The sequence below is a fragment of the Neophocaena asiaeorientalis genome, unplaced genomic scaffold (assembly GCF_003031525.2).
Source record: "Neophocaena asiaeorientalis asiaeorientalis breed wild unplaced genomic scaffold, Neophocaena_asiaeorientalis_V1.1 scaffold430, whole genome shotgun sequence".
NCBI lineage: Eukaryota > Metazoa > Chordata > Mammalia > Artiodactyla > Phocoenidae > Neophocaena > Neophocaena asiaeorientalis.
In genome coordinates this window covers 3,126,869-3,137,683 of record NW_020173691.1, presented here as the reverse complement: position 1 = coordinate 3,137,683, position 10,815 = coordinate 3,126,869, and the positions used below count along the sequence as shown (strand labels likewise).

Genomic DNA, 10,815 nt, shown 5'->3' with positions numbered 1-10,815 from the left:
GACAGAAATTCTCTGATTAATTAGAAAGCCAAACCCACTGTTTCATCAGAGTAGAATTCGGGGTAAGAAAAATTATCAAAGGGAACAGTCTTTTTTTTTGTTAAAGGTATCCTTTATATTAATAAAACTGCTTTATTTTAAAACATTTTAAAATTAAATAACCCATCACTGCATTCTCGTTGCTAAAAAAGAAAAACAATCAGAAAACCCCACAACAATCTGTCCAAGCCTTTTTTTGTCTTATTTTCCTAGTTTCATATGCTTTATTTTATTTTCACTTAAAAAAATAAATTTATTTATTTCTATTTTTGGCTGCATTGGGTCTTCGTTGCTGTGCACAGGCTTTCTCTAGTTGCGGAGAGTGGGCTTCTCATTGTGGTGGCTTCTCTCATTGCCGAGCATGGGCTCTAGGCATGCGAGCTTCAGTAGCTGTGGCTTGTGGGCTCAGTAGTTGTGACATGCAGGCTCAGTAGTTGTGGCACGCAGGCTCAGTAGTTGTGGTACGCAGGCTCAGTAGTTGTGGTGTACGGGTTTAGTTGCTTTGAGGCATGTGGGATCTTCCCGGACCAGGGCTCGAACCCATGTCCCCTGCATTGGCAGGTGAATTCTCAACCACTGCGCCACCAGGGAAGCCCCATTTTTTTTATTGGGTAAAAGATTCATTAAATTCTATAGTGCTATACAATTTTCAAAAATTTTGCACATGATTTCATATAATCCCATAATAACCTTTTCCCCCTACTCCTATATTGCCCCTTCCCTTTCCGCTCTCTCTGCTGGTAAGCACTAGTTTGCTGTCTATATCTGTGTCTGCTTCTTTTCTGTTTTATTCACTAGTTCATTGTATATTTTAGATTCCACGTATAAGTGATATCATAACGGTATTTGTCTTTCTCTCTCTGACTTTTTTCACTTAGCATAATGGCCTCCAAGTTCATTCATGTTGCTGCAAACGCAAAATTTCATTATTTTTTATGGCCGAGAAGTATTCCGTTGTTTATAGACATAATACAGTTTATCTATTCATCTGTTGATGGACAGTTACGTTGCTTACATACCTTGACAATTTTGTAAATAATGCAGCTATGAACATTGGGGTGCATGTACCTTTTCCAGTTAGTGTTTTTGTTTTTTTCGGATACATACCCAACAGTGGAATTGCTGGATTATATGGTTGTTTTGTTTTTAATTTTTTGAGAAACCTCCATATTGTTTTCCACAGTGGCTGCACCAATTTACATTCCCATCAACAGTGTAGGAGTGTTCAGACCTTCTTAGAGCTTCTGTCCCCAGATTGGAATTTTGCTTTATCTTTCCTGATATTGCAGAGCCATACTGCATCATCTGGTTTTGCAGGTTAGACAATTAGGAAAACTCTAAGAGCAGAATACTTACAAAATTTTTACAATGTTTTCCCCACTACTTTACAATTGTTTTAGCTTCATCTAATTCAACAGCAGTTTGTTCTTGTTTTTTAGAGACATGCCTTTACTAGATTCTTAAGAACATCAGCTTAGTTTTCATTAAAAAAAAAAAAATTGCTTTGGGAATTCCCTGGTGGCCCAGTGGTTAGGATTTTGTGCTTCCAATGCAGGGGGCATGGGTTCAGTCCCTGGTCAGGGAATTAAGATCCTGCATGTGGCAGGGCCCAAAATTAAAAAAAAAAAATTGGTTTCGGGGAGAGGGTGGTTAGTGAACAATTTTCACTTGCGTGCTCTTCTGTAACTCCCAAAGTTTTGTAATTAGAAAGAAACAATAATTTTTATTAAAAAAAAAAAAACAACTCACCAGAGAGCAGTATCAACAAATGGCTGCCGTTACATGGAGTTCTAGTTTGAGAAGACTTTTACTTACACAATCTCATTTGATTTTCATAATAACTGAGTTAAGTCAGACCATTTATTTTATTATGTTACAAATAACAAAATTTACCATCCATTGGTTTTTATAATTAAATTGTATAATTACACAGCGAGTACAACTGGCATGAATAAGTTCAAGGATAAACACAACCGACTGTGAGCCCAACAGTTGGGAAGAGAAGTGTGCGGGTGTCCTAGAGAGTTGCCTTATGCTGATAGCCCAGTGTACCCTCAGTGCAGGTTTTAGGAGTAAACAGAGAGCACTGTTGCATTCAACAACATGTTATGTGGAGGTAGGCTGTACTTGCTAAAGCGGTGCTTCCCAGTAAGGTAGCCATTAGCCCCATGTAGTTGTTGAGCACTTGGCAAGCTGCTAGTCCAAATGGAGATGTGCTGTATGTGTAAAATACATAGCACATTTCGAAGACTTAGCATGAAGAGAAAGAATGTGAAATATCATACTTGTAATTTTTGTTAATTACCTGTTGAAGTGATAATATCTGGGTTATACTGGATTAAAGAAAATATACTTTCTAAAAAGGCAGGCCGCTGTGATTGAAATATGAGCCGGTCGCGCCTGCCCCATCTCCTTCGGCCCCTGGGTATCAGCCCTGATCCGGGATGGTTGCCGCGGGGACCCGGATGTGGCCCCGCCCCCTGCGTCTCCCCGCCCCTTCCCCGCCCCGCGCTTGCGCACTCCTGCTAAGGCTCGCGCAGGTGCTCTGGTCTCCCTCTTCCCCAGAGCCGGGCGGGAAGCTAGGCCTTGGCGTCTCTCCGGAGCCTGGGTTTGGCCTGGCCCGCCATGCGTTGCGGGCTGCGCCCTCGCGGGCCGGGAGCAGCGGCCCTGGCCGTGGCCCGGAATTTGTGGGTGCCGCCCCGCCTTCCTCGTCGGCCTGGCTGGCGAGGGGCGACGAGGAGGCTTTTGGTGCGGTCAGTCACCGGGGCCAGTAACCAGCTGCAGAATTCGAGTAATGGCAGCTATCGGGACACGGTGTTGCTGCCGCAGACCAGCTTCCCCATGAAGCTGCTGGGCCGCCAGCAGCCCGACACGGAGCTGGAGGTCCAACAGGTACGGGCCGGCCTGTGCGCGGCGCGGGCCGGGAGGGGGGACACGGGCCCTTCCCGGAGCCACGCCTGGGCCACTCACACCCCGGGTGGGGCGGGACCCGGCCGCAGGCTCCAGGCCCTTTTGGGCCGGGGGTATTGGGACCAGGTCAGTGGAAATCATGCGCTTCCCACAGGTTGTATTGGGTGAAAACAGAAGTGCAGAAACCTCTAGGCAAGTACCATAGAGGTGGCCGGATCCAGAGCGGAATGCTAAGGAGGAACCAGCGATGCTCAGCACGGATGGAATAGAAGTCCCAGTTTTAGCTTAGACAGAACCAGTCGAATTTGGACGCTTTTCCAGTGGCTTTTAAAAAGTAAATTAACATGTACACATATAAATAAAAATTCGATTATGAGAAGTTGAAGCTCAGTCTTGTGGTATCAGTAGGTCCCTAGTTGGAATTACGGCTTGTTTGAAAGGTCAGGTAGCTGTGGTTACTTCCTCAGAGTCTGCTTCCTAAACTGTGCCTCTGTCTCCTGTATTAGACTGAATTTTCTAAGGGCAGAGATTCACTGTTAGTTTGTGTAATTATAGAGTCTTTAAAATCCCTGATATTTTGGATGTATTGTCTAAGTAAATATGCTTAGATTAAATATTCTTATGACAGCTCTCAGAGTTCTAGACTCACAAACTTGTTTTGGCTATCTAATTTTTTAAAGTGTTTTATCCAGTACCTTCTGTATTTCTGGAACTGTGACAGTTGCAGAGATTTTCTCATATAATCTTCACACCAGCTCGGTGAGTTGGATATTATTAACATTTTTTTCAGATGAGGGAATAGGCCTACAAAGGCAAAATGACTTGGTCAAGGTTACACAGCAAGTGGGGGAAGAAGAGTGGGATTACAATCAGTGTTATTCCAAATTAAGAGAGTAGCAAGTGTTGAGGCCAAAGGATAGCAGGAATAAGATGTGAGTACGTGTGTGTGTGTGTGTGTGTGAGTGAGAGAGAGAGAGAGAGAGAGAGAGAGAGAGAGATGGGGGATCTTCAGGTCCTTCACCATGGAGTGGAGGGTGGGAAGTGCTGAGAGACTGCCCAAGAACTTAGTGGTACTAAACCTTTGTAGGGTCCTGTATACGTTTATAAAGCACTTAGACTTTAAACTGAAGTCTACGGAGAAGCTATTCAAAAGTATTAAAAGATGAATACTCAGATGTGCGTTTTAGAAACCTCACCATTTGTGTTATAGAGTTGAATACATTAGAATGGGATAGGAAATAAGCAAGTGTTGGTTGTTATTTATGGTAAGATTCAGGAGTATGTATTTACATGATGTTCAGACATTATTGTTCTTTTTAAACAGAAATGTGGATTTTTGGAACTTTATTCATGGCAAAGAGAAAGAAAAGTGAAGACAGAGTTTTGTCTTCACGATGGACCTCCTTATGCAAATGGTGACCCTCATGTTGGACATGCTTTAAATAAGGTAATTATAATTTAGGTTACAAGACTTGAGGGAACACCTTTATTTAAATACACTTTGCAAAAGAGTATATTCTAGTTTTATGACAGTTATGTAAATTTGCATTGGCATACTTAAGCTAAAATGTCTTAATAGAAAGTAGCAATAAACAGTTTCAGTACTGTGTGAAAAATAACATCACTCGTATTTGCTTTGAACTTATTTTATATTAGTAAGTATCATTTTATTCAGTAAATCATTGTTGAGCGCCTGTTATGTGCCAGGTATTGTCTAGACTTTGGAAACAGCAGTGAACAAAATAAGGATAAGTCCTGGCTTTATGGAGCTTGTGCTCTAAACAGGAAGGCATAATAAGATAAATAAGTAAAATATTTAATATGTTAGATAATATAGCAACTGCTATAGACTGAATATTTGTCTGTGTGTCGTCCTGGCTCCCGCCCCCTGCAAATAATACGTTGAAACCTAATCCCTAATGTGGTAGTATTTGGAGGTGGGGCCTTTGAGAGGTGGTTAGGTCATTCTTGGCTGCTATGTGAGCAATAGACTGTAGAGGTAGAGGGAGTTTGGAAATAGGGAGACTAAGAAGGGGACTAGTGCATAATTCAGGAGAGAGATGATGGTCATTTTGACCAGGGTTGAAGCCATGAAAGTGGTGTGAGAAATAGTCAGGTTCTGGGTATAGTTTGGAGGTAGAGCTGACAGGATTTGCTGATGGATTAGATGTGTGGGGTGAGAAAATGAGAAGAGTCAAGGATGCCTCCAAGAAGCATCTCGAGCACTTAGCAAGTCAGAAGAGCTCTTACCTGAGATGGAGAAGACTGGGAAGATCAGTTTGGGGGAAGAAGTCAGGAGTTCAGACCTGGGCATGTTTCCCTTGAGACAAGATGAGACGTGCAGGTGGAGATACTAAATAGGCAGTTGGAGGCGAGAGGTCCATACTGGATATGTAAATTGATAGGTCATCACCCTATACAGTTCAGGGTTGCATTTTGTTTTGTTTTTGAGGGGTGGCTGCTAGGTGCATTTTAAATAGTAAATGAATTGAGTGAGAAATTTAGATTCTCCTCTAAGAGAGCTCACTTGACTTCCCTGGATGTCACGTAGGCTTTCTCTGCTTTCTACCATGAAGAGTAAGAATGGTTATAGCTTGCTCCATGGTTATGCTGAGGTAATAGTAGTTAAGTGGTCTGCTTTCCAGGAAACAGTTGTTTTTATTACAGGCTATTTATCAGCTGACCTTTCTTTACTGATTCTTATTTCTCACCTACATTAGGTTAAATCATTTTATATTAGTATTCTCCTTGAGTCTTTAAATTCATTTGGCATTCCCTCCCACCCCCTACAGAACCCCAAGAGACTTTTTTGCCAAGTAGAGCAGTAATTACACATGCATGCCCTTTGCAAAGCAATGATTTTGTTGCTTGACATCAGTGTTCCTTTTGAGTCTAGAAGAGTATCTAAATCTTAATTTCTAGCATCCAGTCAGAATTTTTTTTTCCCTTTTATTCAACTTACTCAGGTATTTGGATGAGCCTCGTAAGACTCCTTGAAATGCCAAGCTTTTTTTTTTTTTTTTGCGGTACGCAGGCCTCTCACTGTCGTGGCCTCTCCCGTTGCGGAGCACAGGCTCCAGACGCACAGGCTCAGCGGCCATGGCTTACAGGCCCAGCCACTCCGCGGCATGTGGGATCTTCCCGGACCGGGGCATGAACCCGTGTCCCCTGCATTGGCAGGCGGACTCTCAACCACTGCGCCACCAGGGAAGCCCCAAATGCCCCCATTTGTAGACAAAATGGTGTGTAATTTTTTCCTTCTGTTCTTGCATTATGGGTATTATCCAATATTTACAATGGATATGTTTGAGCACTTTCATAAATTAAACCTTGTTTTTCTATTTAAAATAAGAGGCATGGGAATTCCCTGGTGGTCCAGTGGTTAGGACTCGGGGCTCTCACTGCCGGGGTCCTGAGTTCAGTCCCTGGTAGGGGATCTAAGATCCTGCAAGCCGCATCGCAAGGCCAGAAATAAATAAATAGAATAGCATAGAATAAAATAAAGAAAATTAAAGAAAAATTAAATTAAAAAATAAGACAAAATAAAATAAAATAGGCAGGTATGTGATTGATCCATTTAAGGTATTATGATACCCCAGTCTTGGGTGGTATTTTTAAAACTAGGGTAAGTGTGGTATATCTTCCCATAATACCAATTTTATTTGTAGTTTGGGAGAAAAAAGATATTTAACCAGTCATTCAAAACCATTTTATGTTAAGACACATATTAATCTGCTTGGGCTGCTATAACAAAATACCTTAGACTGAGTGGCTTAACAAACATACATTTATTTCTTACAGTTCTGGAGGCTGGGAAGTCCAAGATTAAGGTGCCAGCTGATCTTGGCTCTCTTCCTTGCTTACAGAAAGCTACCTTCTCACTGTGTCCTCACATGGGGGTAGGGGGTGGTGGAGGGAAGAGGGGGAGAGGGGAAGAACGCTTTTCTTATAAGGGCACTGTTTCCATCATTAGAGCCCCACTCTTATGACATCATCTAACCCTAATTACCCCCAAAATTTCATTTCCCAACACATTGAGGGTTATGGCTCTAAAATATGAAAGGAGGGGTTTTGGGGACACACAGACATTCAGACTGTAACACATGATATGAAATGGAATACAAAATTCCTTTGAATTTGAGAGGAATGGAAGGGATTTTCAAGTTGAAGCTTGCTCTAAGCCCCATTTCTTCTTTCATCCTTCTCCCACAGGCTGCTAGCCCAGCTGAGCGGCTGTTGATATCCAATTGTATGTTACAGGCCTGCCTGTGTTGAAATAGAGAGCTTCAACCAGAATGTAAATCAACTTGGTTACTAAGCACACAGTTTAGTGACTATTTTTGTAGCAAGACTTTCTTGATGAAGGAAGCAGTGAGTTGACTTACATTTTGATGTAAAGCTCTTTCTCTTGAAATAGACTGGCACTTTTGCATAGTACTGGACGAATGTATAATTTCATTGTTCTCAAAAATTTTTTTCCAGAATAACCTGTGGTAACATGCACCAATCTTAAATTATTCAGTTTGATGAGTTATGACAGCTGTATACATCTGTTAATCTCCCAGTGCAAGATACAGAAGATACGTATATATGTGTATATATATACACACATTTATTGAAGTATAATTGATTTACAATATTAATTAGTTTTAGGTGTACAACATAGTGATTCAATATTTTTATACAGTACAAAATGATCACCATAGTAGGTCTGGTTGCTGTCACGATACAATTTATTACAATATTACTATATTCCCTATACTGTACATTACATCCCTGTGACTTACTTATTTTATAAGTGTAAATTGGACTTCTGAATCCCTTTCACCTTTCCTTTCACCTTTTTGAACATCGCCCTACCCCCTTTCCCTCTGGCAACCACCAGTTTGTTCTCTGTATGAGTCTGTTTTTCTTTTTTTTATATTTGTTTGTTTTGTTTTGTTTGATTCCACATATAAGTGAAATCATACAATATTTGTCTTTTTCTGTCTAACTTATTTCACTTATTTCTAGGTCCGTCCATGTTGTCCCAAGTGGCAAGATTTTATTGTTTATTTATGGCTGAGTAATATTCCATTTTATATATGTGCCACATACCCTTTATCTATGCATCTATTGATAGACACTTAGGTTGCTTCCATATCTTAGGTTGCTATTGTAAATAATGCTGCTGTGAACATGGAAATGTGTGTATCTTTTCAAATTAGTGTCTTTGTCTTCTTCAGACAAATACCCAGAAGTGGAATTGCTAAATAGTATGGTATTGATAGTTCTGATTTTAAGTTTTGAGGAATTTTCATACTGTCTTCCATAATGGTTGTATCAATTTACATTCCTACCAATAGTAGACAAGGGTTCCCTTTTCTCTGTGTCCTTATTATTTGTTGTCTCTTTGGTAATAGACATTCTTACAGATATGAGGTGATATCTGAGTGTGCTTTTGACTTGCATTTCCCTGATGATTAGTGATATTGAGTATCTTTTCATGTGCCTGTTGGCCATCTGTATATCTTCTTTGGAAAAACATCTGTTCAGGTCCTCTGCCTATTCTTTAGTTGAGTTGTGTGTGTGTGTGTGTGTGTGTGTGTGTTTTCTTTTCTTTCTTTTTTTGCTGTTGAGTTGTATGAGTTCTTTATAGATTTTGTATATTAACTCCTTATTGGACATATCATTTGAAAATCTTCTCCCATTCTCTAGATTGCCTTTAGTTTTCTAGATTGTTCCCTTCACTGTGCAAAAAGCTTTTTAGTTTGATATAGTCCTATTTATTTTTGCTTTTGTTGCCCTTGCCTGAGGAGAAAGATCCAAAAAAACATTGCTAAGACCCATGTCAGAGAGCTTACTGCCTTTGTTTTTGTCTAGGAGTCTTAAATATGTCTTTAATCCATTTTGAGTTTATCTCTGTATATGGTATATGAAAGTGGTCTAGTGTCATTCTTTTCCGTGTAGCTATGCAGTTTTCCCAACATCATTTATTGAAGAGACTGTCTTTTTCCCATTGTACATTTTTGCCTTCTTTGTTATAGATTCATTGGCCATATAAATGTGGGGTTTATTTCTGGGCTCTCTATTCTGTTACATTGATTAATGTGTCTGTTTTTTTGTTCCAGTATCATACTGTTTTGATGACTGTGGCTTTGTAGTGTAGTTTGAAATCAGAGTGCATGATACCTCCAGCTTTGTTCTTCCTTATCAAGATTGGTTTGGCTGTTCAGGGTCTTTTGTGTTTCCATATAAATTTTAGAATTATTTGTTCTAGTTCTGTGAAAAATGTTGTTGGTATCTTGATAGGGATTGCATTGAATCTGTAGATTGTCTTGGGTAGTATGGTCATTTTAACAATATTCTTCCAATCAATGAGCAGAATATATCTTTCCATTTGTTTGCATTTGTTTGTGTCATTTTCAGTTTCTTTCATCAGTGCCATAGCTTTTGGAGCACAGGTCTTTTACCTTAGATTTATTCCTAGGTATTTTATTCTTTTTAATGCAGTTGTAAATGAGATTGTTTTCTTAATTTCTATTTCTGATAGTTTGTTGTTTGTGTAAAGAAATGCAAAAGATTTCTGTGTATTATTTTTGTATCCTGCAACTGTACTGAACTTGATGAATTCTAATAGTTTTTTGTGACATCTTTAGGATTTTCTATATATAGTATTATGTCATCTGCAAACAGTGACAGTTTTACTTCTTCCTTTCCGATTTAGATTCCTTTTATTTCCTTTTCTTGTCTGATTGCTGTGGCTAGGACTTCTAATACTATGTTGAAATAAAAGTGGTAAGAGTGGACACCCTTGTCTTGTTCCTGATCTCAGAAGAAAAGCTTTTAGCCTTTCACCACTGAGTATGATGTTAGCTGTGGGTTTGTCAAATATGGCCTTTATTATTTCAGGTTATGTTCTCTCTATACCCAGTTTGTTGAGTTTTATCATAAATGGATTTTGGCAAACACTTTTTCTGCACCTTGTGAAATGATCATATGATTTTTATTCTTTGTTCTGTTAATGTGATGTATCACATTGATTGATTTGCAGAAACTGGATCATCCTTGCATCCCTGGAATAAATCCTACTTGATCATGGTGTATGATCCTTTTAATGAATTATTGAATTCACTTTGCTAACATTTTGTTGAGGATTTTTGCTTCTGTGTTCATAAGTAATATTGGCCTGTAATTTTCTTTTTTTCATAGTGTCCTAGTGTGGTTTTGGTATCAGGGTAATGTTGGCCTCATAGAATGAGGAGTTCCTGCCCTCATCACTGTTTTGGTTTCTATTGCTTTAATTTTTTTTCCCATTGTAAAATTTCAGGTGGGTTGAATCATAACATGTATTCTTTTGTGTCTGGCTTCTTTAACTCATGTAGTATTTTTTGATACTCATAGGTGCTATTATAGATGTCAATAATTGATTCCTTTTTAATTGAATTGTCTTTAATTGGTTAGTAACATTCCACTGAATGTACCAAAATTTATTCACTGTTTTTTTCAGTCCTTTATTTTTATGTATACTTTAATGGAAAATTTGGAGAGGGCACGACCTTTGACATCTGTCTGTATTTTCAAAACCAGAAATCTGGTCATTAAACAAGTCAGTATTGCTATTAAAGCAGAATTATAATATGTATTATACAATGTATTAGAACAGTTAATTGTATTGAAAACTTCTGAAGCATTTGAGATGTGTTACACATATTGCACATTCCTCAGTATTAAGTTTGTTTGCTTCCACAGAGGCCAAATTATGCTGCTTGATAGCTCACTTTCAAATTATTAGACATATTACATCAGATGGTAAAAAGGGCATTTATTTCTTTTCATGGACAAAACTGAAGTGCTTGGTTTTTTTTTTTATTGTTTTTTAAGTAC

At 39.1% G+C, this 10,815-nt stretch overlaps 1 protein-coding gene across 2 annotated transcripts in view; it reads left to right on the top strand.

The window, feature by feature from the left end:
- The first annotated feature begins 2,664 nt into the window (after positions 1-2,664).
- IARS2 (isoleucyl-tRNA synthetase 2, mitochondrial) overlaps positions 2,665-10,815 on the top strand; it is a 66,457-nt gene continuing 58,306 nt past the window's right edge. The window contains exons 1-3 of one of the 2 annotated variants that reach the window (XM_024750488.1): positions 2,794-2,931; positions 3,630-3,708; positions 4,274-4,396. Coding sequence is in view for 1 of the 2 variants with exons in the window: in XM_024750487.1 (XP_024606255.1) it covers positions 2,665-2,931; positions 4,274-4,396 (390 nt within the window). In the remaining variant the exon portion in view is untranslated. Of the gene's footprint in view, positions 2,932-3,629; positions 3,709-4,273; positions 4,397-10,815 lie in introns of both variants that reach the window. The other variant, XM_024750487.1, reaches the window with a different exon arrangement.